At 28.6% G+C, this 22,610-nt stretch overlaps 2 protein-coding genes across 3 annotated transcripts in view; one reads left to right on the forward strand and one right to left on the reverse strand.

Annotated features, from left to right (window-relative positions):
• Window positions 1-3,247: 3,247 nt before the first annotated feature.
• On the forward strand, window positions 3,248-4,309 carry LOC123295917. The gene is made up of 3 exons (XM_044877379.1): window positions 3,248-3,476; window positions 3,581-3,763; window positions 4,140-4,309. Exons 1-3 carry the CDS (start codon window positions 3,248-3,250, stop codon window positions 4,307-4,309), a joined length of 582 nt encoding a protein of 193 aa, XP_044733314.1.
• Window positions 4,310-6,421: 2,112 nt separating this feature from the next.
• The window catches only part of LOC123295534 (atrial natriuretic peptide-converting enzyme), a 41,607-nt gene continuing 25,418 nt past the window's right edge, over window positions 6,422-22,610 (reverse strand). For both annotated transcript variants that reach the window (XM_044876917.1, XM_044876918.1), the window contains 7 exons: window positions 15,570-15,765; window positions 9,892-10,105; window positions 8,983-9,599; window positions 8,656-8,862; window positions 7,852-8,077; window positions 6,839-7,532; window positions 6,422-6,666 (listed from right to left, as the gene is read on the reverse strand). In XM_044876917.1, the coding sequence (XP_044732852.1) occupies window positions 6,484-6,666; window positions 6,839-7,532; window positions 7,852-8,077; window positions 8,656-8,862; window positions 8,983-9,599; window positions 9,892-10,105; window positions 15,570-15,765 (2,337 nt within the window). In that variant the 3' untranslated portion in view covers window positions 6,422-6,483. The remainder of the gene's footprint in view (window positions 6,667-6,838; window positions 7,533-7,851; window positions 8,078-8,655; window positions 8,863-8,982; window positions 9,600-9,891; window positions 10,106-15,569; window positions 15,766-22,610) is intronic.

Raw genomic sequence — 22,610 nt, forward strand, 5'->3', positions numbered from 1 at the left:
TTTCGGACACAAAAACAAACTTTTTATGATTCAGGATTCTATCTATTCTAATATTGTTATTGAGTCAAAAATTTGACTCTTCCTATATTGTATATTGTTATTTTACAATGGTGTTTTACGTTATAGTTTGTATAAATAATTAACTTTAGTAACAAATTATACTTATTGTAAATTATTCAGCTAACTTGAATTGTAACGCCATTATAACATACGTTAATATTGATCCTAAGACCTGAAAATGATGGATTGTAAATTAATCTGCAAATTGAGTTAAAGAGATACATTCGATAAATTTTTCTTACAGCAAAATACATATCGGATGTACAGGTGAAAACTTGCGACGCAGAAAGTATTGGGGGTGCATCATACATAGACAACACAAACAATTCCATCTGAAAATTTTGGAATTACTCCAATAATACTTTTTTAAGGTTTGGTCACTAAGACTACTTTAAATCGAAGATTACTTACGACAACAGCTTCATCTTTGCTTAAGTTAGTGAACGGATATTTAAAGATGTATTCTCGTAAATCGTCTACCTGAAACCACGATAAATCAATGAACTTAGTTCAATCATCAAATTTAGTATACAGGGGGTTTTTGGGGTGACAAATCGATCAAGCTAGGTTTCGTTTTCAGAAAACGTCGTTTTATCTCGGAAACGGCACCAACGATTTTCATCAAATTTAGCATGCAGGGGGTTTTGGGGGCGAAAAATCCTTCTAGCTAGGTTTTATTTTTCGAAAATGTCGTTTTATCTCGAAAACTTTTGGCTTGGAAAAAAGTTACGAGCAAAGCTTGGTCATCCGGATACTTTCTATTTTGGAAAATGCAGTATGGGCAGTATTATATTACAAATACTTATATTACAAATACTTACAGTATTAGTTGGTTGATCCACACAATAAAAGAAATACGTAATAAATATTCCATTAAATAAAACCATAACTGCACATCCAATTGAATATTCTGGTAAAATTGGTTTCATTAAATTTGCAATACCAATATAACCATTAATCGATATATAAATAATACAAAAACCAAAAAGTATTAACATTTGTGGATCATGTGAATTATTATAATAACGAATATTTGTTATTAAATTTAAATATAATTTATGATATTTTGCAATAAATTTAAGTGAATTTTCATTGGACATCTCTCCATAATTTTTATTGTTTCCATAAATAGGTATTACCGTTTTTATTGTTGTATACTTAAATTCCAATTTATTTAATAATATATTAATATTATTTGATACTGTTGAAATATTATTTTTCTTTTTTCTATTTAAAAATGTGATTAATTCTTTGTTTAAGTTATCAAATAAATTATTATAAATTAAATAAAAAAAATTAAATAATATTAATTTATTATTTACAGCAAATAAACTTAACATTGTTATAAAACTAATAAAAATTTCTTGAAAATCAATATCACGATTATAAAAATAATAACAATAAATTAATTCAATTATTGGATAAATTGAATATAAAAATGATAAAATTAATGATATCCACATATGTTTTTTAATATTATTTTCTGATATTTTTGTAAATATTGTTTGATTTTTACTTATTGTTGATTTTAATAAATTAAAATTATTGATCATTGTTATTGATTGTAATAATGACATAATATAACATAATATTGCAAATAAAAAGCAGAATATTTGTGTTAATTTATATAAAATTTTTATATAATTTTGTTTTGAGAATATTTTTGAAATTTCAATAAATTCAACATAAATTCCTAAACATATTAACATGATTATATAAACATTTATATAATATGAATATTTTAAGTAATGAAATTGATTTTTATTGATTTTTGGATTCATATGTTTGCAAATAAATTTATATGGCATTAATCCTAAAATATTTATTAAATACATTTCAATTTTAATTGCACAAATTAAACAACCACTTTCATTTTTTTGATTTTTTATTGGTCTTACAGGTACGACTTTTGTCATGTTGAATTACTTCTCACCAAAAAAGTGTCATGAATAACAATGGTTTTTTTTAATTTAATCGATTTCAAAGTCATTACAAATGTGTTATATTATCAAATAATTTAATTAATATTGTTTTATTTATAACTTATGTTTTATTTGCTGTTGCTATATAATATATATTGACTAGCAGATACCCACCTGCTTTGCTGGGCAATTTCTCCTTTTTAAAACAAAGACCCTAACTTATCCTCCCTTTTGTTCACAATTTTAGGGATTTAAATTTTTTCTTTAGCCATTTTGAAAATGACGTTTTGCCCATGATGATCGCTGGCATTGTAACATTCTATAGGTCCAATCATTAAATTAACCGGATTTTTATACTTTTTGGATCAAAATTACCCCACAAACCGAATTTCATCAAATTCCAGAACAAAATATTTTTTTCCAATTTTCTCGATTTTTTCCCTTAAAAAAATTGCAAAAAATCGAAAAAATTTTTTCATCTCCAATATCGATAAAACTTAGTTTATAAGGTAATTTTGACCCAAAAAGAACAAAAATGGGGTGCATTTGTTGGCTAGTCGAATAGATTTTGAGATACGGACTAAAATCGATCCAAATATTGCGATATCTCAGAAACTCTGCATCCAATCATTAAATTAACCGGATTTTTATACTTTTTGGATCAAAATTACCCCATAAACCGAGTTTCATCAAATTCCAGAACAAAATATTTTTTTTCGATTTTTTCAAAGGGGTACCCCTTAAAAAAATTGCAGAAAAACGAAAAAATTTTTTTATCTCCAATTTCGATAAAACTCAGTTTATAAGGTAATTTTGACCCAAAAAGTTCAAAAATCGGGTGCATTTGTTGACTAGTTGAATAGTTTTTGAGATACGGACTAAAATCGATCCAAATATTGCGATATTTCGGAAAACCTCCCTTAAATCCGACCCTGCTTAACTGTATAATTAAAATCTTTGTCTACTTTGAATTCATGCTTTGAATAATATATCAATTCGTACTATTTATTTTATAGCAAGTTTTTATATAAGTCCTGACCTCTGGTTTAAATTGAGCAAACTAAGCATAGAAATGAATTTTATAAAAAAACTGCCATCTAATGTTTAACTTAAGGACTATGCATAGCGGAAAACTGTCGAACTACAACCAAATTTTGTGGCAGACAAAATTGTTGATTTTCATAATATCGTAGCGACACACAATTTCGATTCCCTGTCAGTAGATGTACATAAGCAAGATAAATTTTTAGTTTTAAATAACCGAAATGCACGAAACTGTTAACACAATAAAATTTAATCGTAAAACTTTAGAAATCTTTCCACCTTTTTCAATAATACTTCCGGAACCAACAAATTTACAACCAGTACCAAAAATACCTAAGGAACATTTAACTTCTCAACAATTACTTTCGCTACGTTTATACTGGCAATATTCTGATAGCCGAATTTTGCAAATATATGACTATGTTTCATTCCAAACATTTCGATTGCTAAGTAAATCAAGAACTATGTATGCCATTTTTGACGACGGCCCAAATGAAACTGATGATGATCAATATAAACAATACGATTGTCTTTGATTAAAAGATTTATTTTAGATAAAAAAGGACTTAAAAGAAAAGTTAGCTTACATATTTCATCATCTGGTAAAATTTTTAGGCCACGGCAAGTGAATTTAAAAACCCAAACAACATCAGCAGTCGGTAAATCTAGTAAGATAAACCAACCAATATTAGTGGAAGATTATGTGACTGCAAAATTTTTGGAAGATGTCAAACATGGTGTGTACCGCGGCTAAAACAAGTTTCTATAATTAGATTAGTTTGGTTTTTGTCGTCCCTATTGTTGCATATGCAATTTTATCTTCTTAGATATTACTCTGATCTTAAGAAGCGATAATTTTATTTACTAATAAATTCTACCAGTTTTATGAAAAAATAGGTGTCACAGTTTTAATTTAAGTTTCCAAATTCAACTATTAGAATCGTATTTTTATCAAACTCGTTTTGTTTTGAAGCGATATGCAATAAATGATTATAACCATTAAAGAAAGTTTCGATTTTGGCCAAAGTTAAAACAAAAAAATTTGGATTTTTGTCAGTTGTAGAAGTTTTTTCGTAAAATAATAGATATAGTTATTTATTTTTTATTTTTCAGGTTTCAAAATGGATCCACCTCCAACAGAACCTGTAGATTTATTTCCACATGCACCGAAAAAGAGAGGTGCTGATAAAAAAGATAAAAAGGATAAAAAAGATAAGAAAGACGGCAAAGACAAAAAAGAGAAACAAGATAAAACAGACAAAAAGGGAAAAAAGAAAAAATAATTTTACAAAAAAATGGGTAACCAATTGATTCTTTACCAATTATTTAAAAAAACGATGTATAATTTAATAATGCATGTTAATAAATTCATGATAGAATAATTAATTGTTCTATAAACATAGAAATCAAAATATGCTGAAATAAAACAAGAAATGTTCTACTTGATCATGGATAAATATGTAAAGCGATGTAATTATGGAAATTACTGATATCGAATTTGCCACATTACCCACAAAAATGTAAAAGTAGACTTGATTCCATAACAAAATTTGATTAAAAACGAAGATGTTCATGGTAATACTCAACAATGACGTCACTTTTAAAGTATCTTCCTCCTTATTTAATTATGAGTTTCAAACGTTCATATTTTGCGTATTACTAAAGATTTTCCAAAACCATCTTCACTTTTCTTTCCATGGAGTGAGAATTTTTTACTCTAAGTGGTAAAAAAAATTTATTCATCATTCCAATTTTTCCACAATTCAAAAAAAAAAAACACCAGACAACCCGACATCACGTACGGTGTATGAGTATTATTTGCTATGTAGAAAACAAATCTTACCGAAACTGTACAAATGTGACCGAGTTTGTATTGGTATTTAATAACGAATATTGTATGCCAATTATATGTAGATTAAAAGTTCTAGTAAAAAATGTAATAATTTTCGCTAGTATATAGTCTATTATTCGCGGCGAAAACAAATAAAGCACTAAATATCATTCAGGGCGGATATTAAATAAAAATAAATTTTAAACAATCTATAAAAAATTATATATTTTAAAGTTAAATAAAAATAAAAATCAATTAGCACAAAATTAAAATTTGCACTCATACAAAAAAATGTACAATCTTTTAATTTACACAATATACTTCATTAAGTAACAAATCATAACAAAATAAGTATTATAAATAATTATAAAAAGTTGTTACAATTAATTAAATCAGACATCATTTCTTAACAATATTCTAGCATATGTTTGTGATTTGCTATAGTTAGCATTTTTTATTCAATAATTACAATTGAAAATTTGAAAATTTACTAAATAAATTGTAGTAAAATTTGTAAAATATATGGCGGACTTTTATAATAATGTATGTCGTTTATCTATGCTACCAGGAAGAGAGGAAGACCAAGGCTCAGATGGATGGACCAGGTGCTGGATGATTTGAGGGCAATGCGAGTCACTGGATGGGGAACCAAGACCCAGGATCGCAAAGTCTGCAGGCGCATTGTGGAGGAGGCCAAGGCCCACGTCGGGCTGTATGCGCCTATTGTTGTTGTTGTTGTCATTTATACTTGATAGCCAGATATTAGGCAAAATATTTACCAATGAATAAGGTAGGTAGCGAAAAACTACCAAGACAGAATCATGTTTCAGAACTTTTTGATCTATTTAATCCAAGTTTATTATTTGTCTATTTTGATGTTGTCAGTAATATTTTTGATAAAACAATAATTGGTGAATAGATGTTCAAAAATCACCTAAAAAATTATTAAGTAGATAAATATTATAACAACATCCAATTAAATAATTTATTTTTGTTTCTTTTCCAACAATAACTGTTTCAACCGTTATCTGCCGCCTTTACTGGACAATTCTCTCTTAATTACCCTGAGAATCTATTTTACCCATTTTTCATATTTTTGCCTAAAATCCGATAATTTAGTGACAAGCGCATTTTACGGTTAAAATTTTTTCATTAATTCACTTCTGTAAAGATATATTTTCATGCTAACGCTTGCCGCTGAGTTTGAGCATAAATTAAGTCACGAGAATAATTTAGACCGTAATGTGATCAGAACTGATTTTATATATAATATTCACCAGCCATTATGGATATAGTGGTTTATTATTTCTTTCAGCTAGACGAAACCCTAATTTGACGCTCAAAGCCATCAAGTCAAGCGTCATTATCAGGTTACATCTTATTTGTTTATCTATATTTAGATATTCTAATAAAAACTATTAAACAATCTTGTCGTAGAATTAAATATAGTTTCACGAAACTATACACAAAATTTATTTCAGACATACCACACGCATAATTTATAACTTTTAGATGTTGTATAAAAATGTTGAAAGTATAAAAACAAATATTACATTTTGTCTTTCAATAAACTATTTTTCATTCTCACTAAATTTCTTAAAACTAATTGTGGCTAATCAAAGTTTATCACGTGATGGCACTTATTGTTTTTTGAATCCATTCTATATTTGATGTAATTTTATCGTACATTCTTGGCCGTTCTACTCCATTCTTTGAGCATGCTATACGCCAATTGCTGATTCCAATTAATGACCATCGTTTTTGATCCGGAAGTAAACATAAAATTGGACTACCAGCAAATTCCTCTTCCTAAAAAATATAATAATTATTAAGTTAATCACAGTAGCACAGTAATCAGAATCTAAGCCTCAATCTACTAATAGAGGCCAACTTTGAAAGAAACAAAGTGGGTTTTTAAGGAATTAGGTTTAAAGCAAGGTTTTGGTTTATTATTTTCTCGAGACTAAATAAAAATACTAACATTACAATCCTTTGTTGAATAAGGTGATTCCGTGCATATACTATTTACAGTTGCTATTGATACATTTTCACACTTTTCCATGTTAGTTACTTGTATTTGTACACGTTGCAATTGTTCACGATTTCGTGCCCAACCCAATGTATTACAATAAGACAAGTTGCTTAGAATATTTCCTTTCACAAAATGTTCTTCGGGCAAACAAATCGGTCGAATAAAATCGGAAAATATATACGGTTCCTCTAATTTCACCATTACAATTGTACTGCCTTCAACTGGAGATTTCACCATTCCAACTATCCGTCTAGTTTGCTGCCATGGAGCTGAAGCATCAGTACGTATTTGACCTGCTTTTGCAATCCATTCTGCTTTTGGTTGTCCTTGGAAACATGATGCTGTTGTAATAATCCAATCGGATGATATTAATGTACCATCACAAACATGAATATCTTCTTTAAATAAAGCTATATGCCATGGCCAATCACCATGGCGTGCCATTTTTGATAACCCTTCAATACCAGCTTGATCTCTCAAAGCTTGAACTCCACAATCTAATTCAGAACATTGTACATGTAATACTTCTTTATTTGGGCACACAGCACGTACAAATGTTAGTTCCGATGCGTTTGGGTCTTTCATTTGAACATACGGAATATTTTCTTCAGAGTCTCTTTTCATTTGTATGGACTCTAATTTCCTATTAAAAATATACATTATTATTAAAAAATGGAATTGGTCAGCTTATAAGAACTGGAAAATACACAGACTTTGAAGGATGATTACGGAATTATAGATTCTTGAAAAAAAGATCCCGAAAATATTCTCTAAAGAATATCCGTGAAAAATTTCCCTAATGAGACAGCACTCATTGAAAACAAAACCGATAACAGATAATGAAAAAACTGTGTTCATCAGTTATTCAATTGCAAAAAGAATCCGAAAACACAGTTTTTTGGTGGCTACTTTTTTAAGGAAGGACCTGTAGTCCTACCATACTGACAAAAATCAATACTTACTCATATGAAATTGATTTGCACAAACTTGTAGCAACCGATTCTAAAACAGGATTTCTGTCTAAAATATATGTATCATTTTCCACAATTTTCTTGACATTTTCTGTACACAATTTACCATATGTTCCTTTTTCATTGTATATAACGTATCCTGAATCGAAATATTTCGTCTGTTGTGGCGATATGGGATCATATTGAGTGATGTTAAATATTGTTGGAGCCAGTGATACTTAAAAATAACAAACATTTATTAAATTACAAGCAAATGAAGAAAAACCTTTACTCAAAAGTAAAAGGGATTTTAATTCGACTATGAAAGGTATGGCTGCCATCTTTCCAAAAATTCTTTCCGGATTTGATGTAGTGTCACCAGCATTTCATTCTTTCTTTGTTTTTCCGCTAAGCAAGTAAAACAAGTGAAATTTACAATATTTAAAAGATCATCGGGTCAAAAGATTATTTAATGTGGGTTTTTCCTTGTAACTTTCTCCAAACTGAACCGATTTTCTTGTAACATAGCTAAGAACAATCTCCATTAAATTACTTTTCAAACAAAAAACAAAAATCAAAATCGGTTCATCCGTTTAGGAGTTGCGATGTCACAGACAGACGTTTGAACATGGATAACTTATGACGATTTTTTATTGTTTTTCAATAACATAATTTTTCGATAAAAAATTTTATATTTCCTCCTTTCATAGAAAACTTTTTTATCAAAAATATTTTGTGCAATTTATAATCAGGGGTCGACGTGGTGAAAATGATTTTAATTATACATTTTAGTTTGGGTAAATAACAGTTACATACAACAATTTCTTTCATCACTGTTGTCGGGACAATCTTGTTTCCCATCACATCGATTCGCTGGACGTATACATTTTCGTCCAATACCACAATGTAAATATCCTGCTGGGCAATAAGCGCAAGCTGTTTCATCCGATAAATCTTCACAATCAATAATACCATCACAAATTCGTGGTGACATTGCTTTCGATTTCAATTCTTGTATACATCCTGAAAATCAATTATAAAATGAAAATTTGTCATGATTTCTATCATCATTAGTTTGTAATGAAATTCTGCTATTTAAACCGGAATAATCCAAATTTTTTCGTTAATTAAAATGTTAAGTACCTGGTTTTGGTCGACAGGTACCAATTCCACCAAATTCAGGAAATCGACTACAATCTAAAAATGTTTTAATACGTTCTGGCAATCGACTACCACAGCCAGTTATAAAATCTCGACAAAAACTACGACATGGCATTATCATTTCATCTTCGAACTTATTGATGCGTACTGAACATGATGGTTGTAGTAATTGGCAAACAAATTCGTATGCCATATGATAACATTCAGCATCAACAAGTTCACGAAATGCTATCACATCATCTTCGATTTCTTTTACTGAAGTATGTCCAAGTACATTTGGGTAGGACGTTAAATTGTATGGTAGATGTTTACAATATTGTAACTCAATTGGATGACATTTTCTTGGTGGTGTAATTTCAATTGTTGTTGATGGCAATTCTGTACTAGTTGCACGTAATGTTGCTGGTGTTGTAATTGGTGCATCACTTTTTTGTACATCTAACGTTGATGGATCAATTGTTATATTTGTTAAAAATCTTGCATTATCACGTAAATTAATTTCATCTAATAATACACTCATTATGGCAAATTCGTCGACATTTAATTGATGTGGATCAAAGTGTAAATTAAAATGTACAATTAAATCTTTTCCATCCTCACTAAAATTAAAATTTTATTGAAAAAATTAACACTTGAAAAATTTGGTGTATTTTGAAAGTAAAAAATAATGATTCAAAAATCTGTATCGCTATTAGTCTACAGTACAGGTACGCTTTCATGACTAACACTCTTACGAAACTTCGTGAGTGGCTTCATTTCAATGTAACCTACAACGATTTCATTTACGAAAACTTTAGAAATTGAGGCGTTTTCAATGTGGAAAACGGAAAACATGTCAATAAAACGACCTATTGAAAAGATATGAATAAGAGAGATGACTAATTTTCTTACCCGTCAAATGCTAAAATTTCTGTGCCATCAAACCCTGGCCTAAGTTCACTGCGTCGAAATACTAAATTTATTTTTTCACGATATTCTCTAGAATGTACTCGAAATAATTCTGTAGATGGATCAGCTAATTCTGGTAAAAATGTATCACCTTCTATTACTCGAAATGTACCTCGAAAACTTTTTTCTGTTAGATCATCTGATAATACATATGTGTCTGAAAACAAATATTAATCAATGAATTAATTATTAATTACGTATTCTAGTATTAAATGTTAGCCAAAGCATAATCAAGATTTTATAAAACTTTTTTGAGCCGTTTCTACAGTAGGCGCTTTGGTAACTCCTTAGGTATAAACGTATATTACAGGAACATTCTAGGAACAAAATTACCAATAATTTATTAAAAAAAAGTGAAAATAATTTATAATAAAACATTTTTGGTTATGGCAAATATATTTCTGAAAATTATCCTTGACTAAAGTCGGTATATATTTGGACTATATAATCATCAATTTTATTTATAAATAGGAAATTGAACCATGTTTTCACACAAACATTTTATCATTTATATAATAATATTGCCTGTATTATAAATTATTATTTAACTGAATTTATGTTTGGTTTTTGGTAGTACATACTATAATAAAATAAATAACTGAAAATAATAAAATAATAAAAATAACTTTATTATTGATGTATGACTACAAATTCTTTTCATAATTAGAGGATATAGAATGTATAAATATTGCTAAATTCTGATCTGCATGCAGCAAATAAATATTGTATTGTATGCCACTACGACCCCCCCCCCCCCCCCGAGACTTCACTGTTCGTAATTATCCGCCGTTCGTGTTTACTCCACTCACTGTTACTTATTGATTTAAATTCATTGTTAGGATTGATGTAATTTCATAATAATAAATAACTACTTTGATGAATGCAATAATTTCAAATTAATGCGGTTTTTATTACAATAGTGTATTCACTTTATTTAATTTATAGGTATTAAAAATTCGGCACGCAGGAATTGCGTAGCCGAGAGAAATTGTAGCATAATACATAATAACTTCTTATAAGAAAGATATTGAGCTTATGCATTTTAAATTTGAATTTGCGTAAATCAGATTCCTGACCCTTTCAATTCAAGATAAAAAGTGATTAATCCATACAACTTTTGTCGATTACTTTCAGGATTGTATAGATATGTAGGCATAAAAAGAAAATATTGCTGCCAGGGAAAAAATTCAAATCGTTATATTTTGAAGTGAAACGAAAGGAAAATTATCGAAGAATGCTAGAAATGTTGTATGGCACGAGCCATTTTTCGGCCTAGGCAAGGATCTAATACTGCTTGTAAGCAAACTTGTTTTCATCATAAAACAATTTGGAAAAATTTATTATCTTGATAAAAAGAATTAAATTAGTTTTATTTAATTTTAATTTCATTTGATATAATCAGGAAAAAATTATATAAACCAGAAAATAGAGTATTAACACAAACAAAAGATAATACACATATAGTTGATGAATATTACGTTATAATTAATTAATTTATTAATAACGTTGTTGTTAATTTAAGTACGTACTTGTAATTAATTTATAATTAATTGTGAGAAAAAATAATAATTTAATTGTATTGTACTTTATTATTACTATTATTTTAATGTGTAACTAAATTAAGTGTTTCATGAGTACGAATTTTATACGCTTTCTGGTCTTATGATATAAATTTGTTATTAAAAATTATTCAATTTTTTGGCAAATTTAAAATTTATTGTTTTTTAGTTATTATGCAATATTTATTTATATTTAATAACGCTACATTTTCATTTGCTTTTATGAAGTGTATCAAAGTATCAAAACATGAAAATTATCAAATCATTCAATTTAAAAAAATGTTCCGAATGTCAGAGGAGAATGAGTTTTTCCGAATGTCAGGAGAACGAATATCTTTCCGAATATCAAGTTTTTCCATTTTCGAGCAAGATTTTCAGTCTAATTCTATGTTTCTCCTGCTTGATTGATGTTGCTTGAGATTGACGTTTAACTTTGAAACGATGAATTTAAATATGCAACAAGTGAAATTTACAAAATTTAAAACCCCCGACAAATGCGATTTATTCCTTGTAAACTGATTTTTGGAAACTTAGCAATAAAATGTTTTTAATCGAGTCGGTTCGACCGTTTAAGGGCTACGAGGCCACTGAGAAACACACATATAAACTCTTTAATCTTATAACATTCCTTTTTAAATCAATTTCAAAGTAATGGTCAAGGGCTTCATATGAGATAAAAAGGATACTTAGAGAATTTTTTGGGACAAATTTTTGGAAAAATATATTAATTGAAATTGAAATATTTGAGTTGACTTTGTTCTTTTGAATTATTGTTTTGAATTACTTAATTATTTACCATTTCACTTTTCGAAATGAATGGAGCCAGGTTTATTTGACCATATTCATTTTCATAGTAATTATTTATATGCTAAAATTATATGTCGTGCCTTTTCCAAACTGAATCGATTTTGAAGATCATCGCCAATTTTTTAGTTTTTTCGGGTACGGAACATTAATCTCGCACTTGAAACATAGCTAAGAAAAAATTAAAAACGGTTCATCCGTTTAGGCGCTACGGTACCACAGACAGACATCATGCTTGGACAAACTTGTTTATATTTTGGACGTAACTTTCGGGCCTTAATAAAATAAATCATAACAATACTTATTAGTTGACCTAAAAATAAATGCTATTAAAATTTTTAACGTTTAACGATGGAATACGCAAAATCGTAAATTAAAAAAAATTTAAAAAGGGTAATAAAAAATTATTTCATAAAAATTCAATAAATCTGTATGCCATTTCGAAATTTGTAGACAGATAAAAAATATATAAATATATTTAATTATAATAGATTTGCAAGTAATAAAAATGCTGAACTCGGTCAGTAATGTTATTTGAAAACAAATATATAAAGTTCCGTTACACTCTCAATCGCACAAGATGTAAGAAAAAGAATATAGTGTTTGAAATTACCAGCACGGCGTAATGATGATGTTTTTAATATGTGTCATAAAATTAAAAACTACAATGTTGTTCAAAATTTAAAAAATTATGCAAATTTGATTTTACTTAAAGTAAAAGATAAACGGTTGATAAACAAACGATTGGCTGGGCAGTGGAATAAAGTCATGGTGGTCAACTAATCATATAATTTATACCATTACGGATGGGGACATCGAATACAAAGCAGCATGGATTTATCAAGCCTTGGTTCGATATTTGGCCATACATAATAAATCGCAACTTGTTTTTTTGTTGCTTAAGCTTGAGCCAGCAGTGGTTTACCAAGACTTGATACGCCAGTCCTTTCCCAAGCCCTGGCTAAGGCTCATTAATAAAGTTTTTTTTGTTAATACATATATGAATGTGTTCTATAGTTATGTCTGTAAAGAGATTTGTCATGTAAGCAAAGGCGCTTGGCTTACAGTAAGCACAAACAATTTTCAGAATAAAAATTTTGGTGGCCAGTATCGTAATTCTTGGCAACAACAGGGAAAGTATTTAAAACTCTAATGGGGATGTTGACTCTTTTTTATCAATCCAGATGAAGAGTTTTTACTTCACGAATAGGCAAGTGAAGTTGGTTTTTGAAAATCTTTAGAAATAATCAAAATATGAACGTTTAAAACTTATAATTAAACAAAGAGGGAAATATCGACTAGTGACTTCATTGCACGGTATCGCCATAGACATTACATATAAAACTTTGTTTTCAAAAAAGAAACAGATAACAATCTTTGAATGTGTATTACTTCTTCATTTTTTAATCAATTTTAATTTAACTTTTAAATTTTGTTGTGATATCAAGTGTACTTTTACAATTGTATAAGTAATATAGACAATTCGACATAAGGAAACTACTCTATTATCTTAAAGCCTAGCCAAAGAACAGGCACGCGTAGCAGAATCGTACTAATAAAATTCATCGAATTACTTAGTAACACACCTGGGTATGCTTCATTTTTGAACAACGTTGTAGGTAATCTCTAAACACAATAGACTATTTATGAAGAAAAAAAACCATTATTATCTTAAATATATAATCTTTTATTTGTAAAATTTAAAATATAAACAGTAGTTATTATGCAAAAGTGTATAAATTAATAAAAATAATAATAATATTTTACTATCTTAACAATACAGCTTCTGAACTAGAATTTCGATGATGTATGAACAAAATAATTTATGCTAATTATTTATATCGGTTCTATATTAAAACAGGCAAATTTTGAGGTGAAAATAATATGCTATTTAAAGAATTTTCGGAATAATTTATTTACTTTAAAATCAATATACGAAAAAAATCGAAGACTACCTGATGAAGTTTTCAAATTCGATTTATTGGAATTTTATTTACTAAACTTTTGGGTCATTCTTTTCACCTGTGATGTCAATTTTTCGCTAGCTTTCACTTATGTGGCTAATTCCGGGACCAGGACTCCACATTCTTGAAACCTATTAGAACTAGGTTAATTTTGATCACAAATTTGAAGAATATGACCCAAATTTGGTAGGATTATATACTTGGTTTATCAAGATTGGATAAAATTTGGATGTGATAGAATAAAATTAAATTTTTTGGATTCTGATGACGTCATAAAGCTAAAAAAATCGATTTTTTGATAACATAGGCAAATTTGATTCGATTTTATTGGAATTTTTTTTGAAACCCACTTACTTTGAGCCATTCTTTTTAGCTGTGATACCAGTTTTTCGCTAACTATCACTTATTTGATTAATTCCGGGACAAGGACACTACATTCTTGAAATCTATTGGAGCTAATTTAATTTTGGTCACAAATTTGAAAAGAATGGCCCAAATTTAGTAGGATTACATACTTGGTTAAACAAAATTGGATAAAATTTGGATGTGATAGAGCAAAATTAATTTTTTGGATTCTGATGACGTCATAAAGTTAAAAAATTCGATTTTTTTGATAACAAGGGCAAATTTGATCCGATCTTATTGTAATTTTTTTTGAAACCCACTTATTTTGAGCCATTCTTTTTAGCTGTGATACCAGTTTTTCGCTAACTATCACTTATTTGTTTAATTCCGGGGCAAGGACTTTACATTCTTGAAATATATTAGAGCTAGGTTAATTGTGGTCCCAAATTTGAAAAGAATGGCCCAAATTTAGTAGGATTACATACTTGGTTAAACAAAATTGGATAAAATTTGGATGTGATAGCGCAAAATTAAATTTTTTGGATTCTGATGACGTCATAAATTTAAAAAATACGATTTCTTTGATAACACAATTACTTGGAGATTAATAAGTTCTTGATGGCCCTTTTAGAGAGCTAATCAGGTCCTTTCAGAGAGCTAGCATGAGGCCTAAAAATGTTTAATCCGCTCCTGGTAACTAGAGACGTTTGTTAATACCCTTTTAATCCATTATAAAAGATATTTTCAAAATGAATAACATTAATCATAACTTTCCATATTCTCACATAGCTCATTAATCTTTGAACATATAATGTATATGGTTCATTGATTAATTTACAGTAATAATAATAATGATAATAATAATTTATTTATAAGTATTCAATTTCCTTTACGTAGGTACATGCATTAATTATTATTTATGATATTAAATATTAATATATATACTTACATGCAATATATACAAATATAGCTGCAAATAATAAGAATGTGAGAAATCCGGCAAGGATGTAACAACCACAACGTACACTTGAACTTAATTTCTTCCTTGTAAATCGTATATCACTATCGGAGGAAAGTATCGAACTTGGTGCTCTATGGCGTCGACTGTATGGTCGTGTTGTGGTGCTTACTGTACTGATCGATACCTGTAATAAGAAAAATTAATAATATAGGTCCAATCATTAAATTAACCTGATTTTTATACTTTTTGGATCAGAATTACCCCATCCATCGAGTTTCATCAAATTCCAAAACAAAAATTTTTTTTTTCGTTTTTCTCGATTTTTTTTAGGGGTAGCCCTTAAAAAATTGCAAGTAATCGAAAATTTTTTTAAATCTCCAATTTAGATAAAACTGAGTATATAAGGTAATTTGGACCCAAAAAATACAAAAATCGAGTACATTTGATGACTGGTCGAATAGTTTTTGAGATACGGACCAAAATCGATGCAAATATTGCGCTATCTCAGAAACTCTGCATCCAATCATTAAATTAACCCGATTTTATTACTATTTGGGTCAAAATAACCCCATCCACCGACTTTCATCACATTCCAAAACAAATTTTTTTTTTCCGATTTTCTCGATTTTTTCAAAAGGGTGTCCCCCTTAAATAAATTGCAAAAAATCGAAAAATTTTCGTTCTCTCCAATTTCGATAAAACTCAGTTTATAAGGTAATTTTGATCCAAAAAGTACAAAAATCGGGTGCATTTGATGAATGGTTGAATAATTTTTGAGATACAGACTTAAATCGATCTAAATATTGCGATATCTCAGAAACTCTGAATCCAATCATTAAATTAACCCGATTTTTATACTTTTTGGGTCAAAATAACCCCATCCACCGAGTTTCATCAAATTCCAAAACAAAATTTTTTTTTGTTGAACTACTCATCTAATAACTTTGTTTGGGAATTATAACTTAAGCTATAAAAATTAATTACAGGAATATTGACTTCGAACATTTTTCTGATAAAACTAAACAATTGTGATAGAATTCAAGGAGGTGTCGACATTCGACACTATTAAACATAAAATTTTTATATCGTGTCAATTTTATATTCGGCGAATACACACACTCTTTCTTGAATAAATATGCATACTTGATCCAAACATAAATCCAAGACTAAATTAAACATGCACATATAAATAATTTGTGAATTAACATTGAGGTCATAGTCAATTAAGTTTTTGGCATATATGTGCCTAACTAGATAAAATAAAATATACCTAATATACAAAACAGTAATTTACCATGTAAATAATAAAATTGATTTCATAACAAACTTAAAAAAATCAAGTTTAATTATCTTAATTTGTTCTTTGTATTAATTAATCAGTTGTGTACTCATTGTATAGTAGGGTAACATGTTGTACCTTGAATCATCATACAGTTCCTTGAATTCAAGTATAATAAAATTTTCAAGCAAAATGAAAACAAATTTTTTGTCTTAATAGTAAAATAGTTTTTATTGCAAGCTTTTATTTAGCATTTATTTAGCTTTTATTATATCCTGGGTTCCGAAATTTTGCATGTATTTGTAAATCGGATAACAATGGATTTTTATGGTATGATCTGATTTTCCCATCGCTTCCTCCAAATTGGATATACATATTATTTTAGTTTTAAATTGAAAATTTAAATTAAAAATATATTTTTAGGCACAAACTTTTATTGTACTAGAGAGTAGAAAATAATTGTTTTTATGAGTCACTAATAAGCATGACTATTTGTTAAAGCTTGAGAATTATGCTTGATATTTTAAATTGAGCTAATAATGAGTAGGAATACTGATGTCGCGAAAGCATCCTTTTTCAGATTCTTGAAATTCGGGAAGAAGGGGATATTTTTGTAAATCCCGTTTGGAGAAAACATTTTTGCGATATGCTTAGGGTAGCGGGTTCGATTCGCGCCGTCGCAACAAAATTAATTTAATTAATAGTTGTGATGGGCTGGTGTAGTGCATGGTATATGCATGAAGGAGGTGCAACCAGCCTCTTAAATTGAGGAGCTGATAAATGAAATTATGTGCGGAAAGGTGGTAAAACACATATATGGTTTCACAATGGGCTCTATAGCCTAAGTGTGTCCTTCGTGCACCTAACCTATATCTAGAAGAGGACGCTTTATCAGTTATAGGTGCATGAACAAATTGTCATTATTTTAACGATATCTACCATAAATTCCGCTGCTATAACTTTAACCAAAAGAGAAATATCAATTTTGATCTTAGGTACCACACTCTCCCGTATATATTTAACAATATACTGAACTATAAAGACATTAACAATAAAATTGGTGTACCGTAAAATTAATAACATAAGTGTTTTTTATTTATATTATAATTAATTTTAACATTTTTAAAATTGTAAATAAAATTTATTACACAGATTTTATAGTTTTATAACTAATTTTATAATTAGCAATAAAAAAAACTATATTATAGTTAATTGATTTTTAATAATTAATAAATTTTTTACAAAACAAATTTGAAAATGGAATGAGCCTGCACTTTTTTCTTTATTACGTTTTAATTTTGTAGGATTTTATTCGGTGAAAAAATTGAATATGAATAGTGTTTCTATGCCATCTATTTATGTATGATAAATAATGTCTACTATTTATTTTTTCCAGATTATTGCCCTACCCAAAAATAGGTGTGAAATTTTTATACCATGCATAAATGTAATATGCAAGGTATACTAAGTTTAGTCCCAAGTTTGTAACGCTTAAAAATATTGATGCTACCAACAAAATTTTGCTATAGGTGTTCATAGAATCACCTAATTAGTCCATTTCCGGTTGTCTGTCCGTCTGTCCTTCTGTCTGCCAACACGATAACTCAAAAACGTAAAAAGATATCAAGATGAAATTTTTACAGCGTACTCAGGACGTAAAAAGTGAAATCGAGTTCGTAAATGAGCAACATAGGTCAATTGGGTCTTGGGTCCCTAGGACCCATCTTGTAAACCGTTAGAGATAGAACAAAAGTTTAAATGTAAAAAATGTTTCTTATAAAAAACAAAACAACTTTTGTTTCATACATTTTTTCGTAAACATCACTGTTTACCCGTGAGGGCTCAAATAAGGCGTAAATTGTATAGTGTGTATTACATAGGAATATCAGTTATATTAGTTATGTATGTGTGACATGTATGTAAGAGTAATGTGATAGAGTAATCAACACTGTTTATGTATGGTATTTCACCAATTAACTCAGTCAATTGTTTGTTTTCACTTGTTATTATTCTATTTAAGAAGATCAAATTATTAAAATCATTTTAAGTTCTAAATTCGTTTCATACTAAAATTCTTTTCGTAGCTATTGTGTTCAGCTTAGGAAGTATAAACAACAGTTAATATTATTTTAAATATTAGCTAAATCTTAATAATATTATTACCTAATAGCCTGATCTAGTTTGACCAAAATAGTTTAGTTAAGATCTCAAATTAATAAAATTTAAGCCACTGAATCAGTGAAATACATTTATAAGAATACTTTGCTGGGCCAATTTTTCCTTTAAAAAAAAAAAAATTCACGTTATAGCCCTTACTTATCCATTCTTTTGCTCACAATTTTATGGATTTTAATTTTTCGGTGGGAACTCTAACTTTTTTGAAAATGAAGTATTGCTCCTGATATTCGCTGACATTGTAACTTTCTAACGGTCCCATCATTAAATTAACCTGATTTTTATACTTTTTTGATCAAAATTACCCCATCCACCGAGTTTCATCAAATTCCAAAACAAAATTATTTTTGCGCACCCAACCCAACCCAACCCAATTGTAAAAAAATTGCAAAAAATCGAAAAATTTTTTTAATCTCCAATTTCAATAAAACTGAGTATATAAGGTAATTTTGACCCAAAAAGTACAAAAATCGGGTGTATTTGATGACAGGTCGAATAGTTTTTAGATACGGACTAAAATCGATCCAAATATTGGTTGCATAATCGTGGTTTTCATTCTATATTAATAAAGAATAAATACTACAAATGTAAATAAATAAATATTTGTATCTGTTGAATACCAAAATGAATGTAGGCAAATTATATTTATAAGTCTCCGGTTCTAACATAATCATTGAACCTCCGTATAAAGGTTTTAGTAGCTAGAACAAGTTGGTAATTGTTCCTGTAATAAAAAATGAATACCTTGATAAGATTTGAAGCCCATGACTTTTTTGAATACTCTGAATTGCTAGAACGATGAGATTTATTAGTCAGGCTATATCTTGTAAGAGTTTGCTCTTACATCTGAAAATGCGTTTGAATTATCAAATTGATTCTGAAGTAATTTCCCCATCTCCTTCTATCGTTAAATCAATTTCAAATTCCCCAATTCCAGACACCCCTAAATCTCTTCAAAATTTTTTGGGGAAGATTAATCTGTTCAATCGGTTTATTCCGAATTGTTGGGAAATTTTGGCTCCATTGAATCAATTTCTCAGATACAGTCAAAGGTCAGCGAAGTGTTTTTTCCTTGAATGCACGACAAATTTCGGCTTTTAATTTAATTAAACAAAAGTTATTAAATGCGCCAAAATTAGCGCATCCAGTTTCGAATTCTGAAACTTGTTTAGTAACAAAGGCATTTGAGTTTAGTGTTTCTGACAATCCACAATAATTATCTCGCACCACTAGTTTAAATACCAATACCAATAAAAAATTATTGTTGCACGTAAATTTGCAAGTCGAGAGTGGAATTTTCTGTTGACATTTTGTGATTTAGAAATCTCTATACTTTATCTACGAATTTATAATTTATACACGGAGGTAAAAAATAATTGATTAATTGAGTGAGTGGATCTTGTTTACTTTTATTGTATACAAACAATATGACGTATGAAATTAAGTAATTACAGGCTTGAATTCACATTGAAACCAATCAAGTTGTTGTTTTCATCACGCAAAAAATTCTTTGTTCATCGATTCCACGTAGAATTTGAACAAATCTTACGATATGAATGCAACTTTTCTGAGCATAACAAAAACAAATAGTAGTTTCAGAAAGCCATTTGCAATCAAGTTGTTGTTTTCATCACGCAAAAAATTCTTTGTTCATCGATTCCACGTAGAATTTGAACAAATCTTACGATATGAATGCAACTTTTCTGAGCATAACAAAAACAAATAGTAGTTTCAGAAAGCCATTTGTATTGTTTTAATGCCTATTTATTTTATCTTGGTCTCTAATTTTCGTTATTTTTCTTCTATTGTGTTAAAAATATATCGTAGTAAATGATATGCATATTTTTTAGCCTACAACCAGCGGACGATCAAGACTCTTTCAACCTTACCTTATTTGTCAAATAATAATAAGTAATTTAGAAGTTATGATGGCAAAGATGAACGAACGTACATTCATACAACCCGATCAAACACATAACCCACACCGTTATCGGGGTAAAAAAAGAAATAAAATGAGGATCATTCTTTGAAAGAATACACCCACACTTTTTATTTGTAATAATATTTATTGAATAAAAAAAAATCAAATGAGATAATTTTTTCATTTAATATGAAGAACAACTTGTGTCATTTTATTTTGTAGATATTTGCACTGTGTTCAGCTCAATAATTTAATACATATTTATGCTAAATTTGTGGATGTGCTTGACATACAATTGAATATCCAAAGCAGGCCACAATAATATCAATAATACATAATAATACGTATTAAAATTATATATATATATATATATATATATATATATATATATATATATATATATATATATATATATATATATAATACGTATACATATATACCATGTGTGTTTGTATCATCTAGGCATATACATATCTGTAGTATGACAGAATACATCCGTTTAGTAATGTATCTAAGCGAGAGGTATTATATACAAGTGTTGTAAGACTACAGATACGATACGACAGATCTTCTGTTGTATGCATGCAGAGAGTGGGATTGATGAACTTACTAGTTATTTGTAACTAAAAAATTCCCACTCTCCAAGCGTCTTCCAACTAATGTTCAATACATGTATATAATACCTCTCCCTTAGATGCATTACTAAATGGATGTATTCTGTCATACTACAGATATGTATATGCCTAGATGGTACAAACACACATGGTATATTTTTACAAGAATAGGTACATAAAAGTATCGAATTGATTTGAGTTTAAATTGTAGTTATTTTAATATTTTGATATTTTAAACGCATTCAAAATGCAAGGCTTATCGCCAATACCAGTTATCAAACATTTAAAGACACAATAAAAGAGAGAGCGTACACCATTTAAGACTTTTAGTCAAATTTCAAAGCTTTTCATGACAAAAAAAAATTTTTTAACTCCAATAGAAAAGTTTCAAAGTTATTAAATCAGAATCGTGCAAGAGTGCGAAAAGACTGAACAAGAGATTTATTGAAGATAAAGCTATGATGAAGAGTCAAAAAATACTCGAGGGTGTCCAATTTGGTTTATCACTGAGTAGCTTGGACAAAAAAACTCGAACAAGAATGGATAAAAACAAATTCGACAGAGAAATGCAACTTTCGATTGCATTAATTAAAGTTCTTGTAACATAATTTTTGCACTCGTGTACGCTCTCAAAATTGTAAAAAAATTATGCTCATTTCCGAACTAAATCTCACTTTAGACCTGAGCACACTATAAAAATATCAGCGTGATATCTCTTTTCGTTTTTAATTATCGTGATCTCAGGTGATTTTATGATAATACCTATACCAAAATTTTGTTGGTAGCATCAATATTACATATCAAAGTGTTACAAACTTAGGACTAAACTTAGTATACCTTGATATATATTACATATATACAGGTTATAAATATTTTTGTAATAATTCAGTAATAATTGGATATTTATTATTACATTTGTTGCATTATTCACTAATTGTTTATAGTGATACTTAATAATAAACACGCCGACAATACACACACATGTAAAAATTCATTTGTTTGACCGTTACGCACATTCAGCCAACGGGACTTAATATCGT

This window comes from Chrysoperla carnea, chromosome 3, assembly GCF_905475395.1.
Source record: "Chrysoperla carnea chromosome 3, inChrCarn1.1, whole genome shotgun sequence".
NCBI lineage: Eukaryota > Metazoa > Arthropoda > Insecta > Neuroptera > Chrysopidae > Chrysoperla > Chrysoperla carnea.

Bases quoted from the DNA above. Each gene is read 5' to 3' on its own strand.
- LOC123295917 (XM_044877379.1), top strand. From the start codon at position 3,248: ATGCACGAAACTGTTAACACAATAAAATTTAATCGTAAAACTTTAGAA. The intron at 3,477-3,580 runs GTAAATCAAGAA...GATTTATTTTAG, and splicing joins CCAAACATTTCGATTGCTAA to ATAAAAAAGGACTTAAAAGA. The intron at 3,764-4,139 runs GTGTGTACCGCG...TTTATTTTTCAG, and splicing joins TTTGGAAGATGTCAAACATG to GTTTCAAAATGGATCCACCT.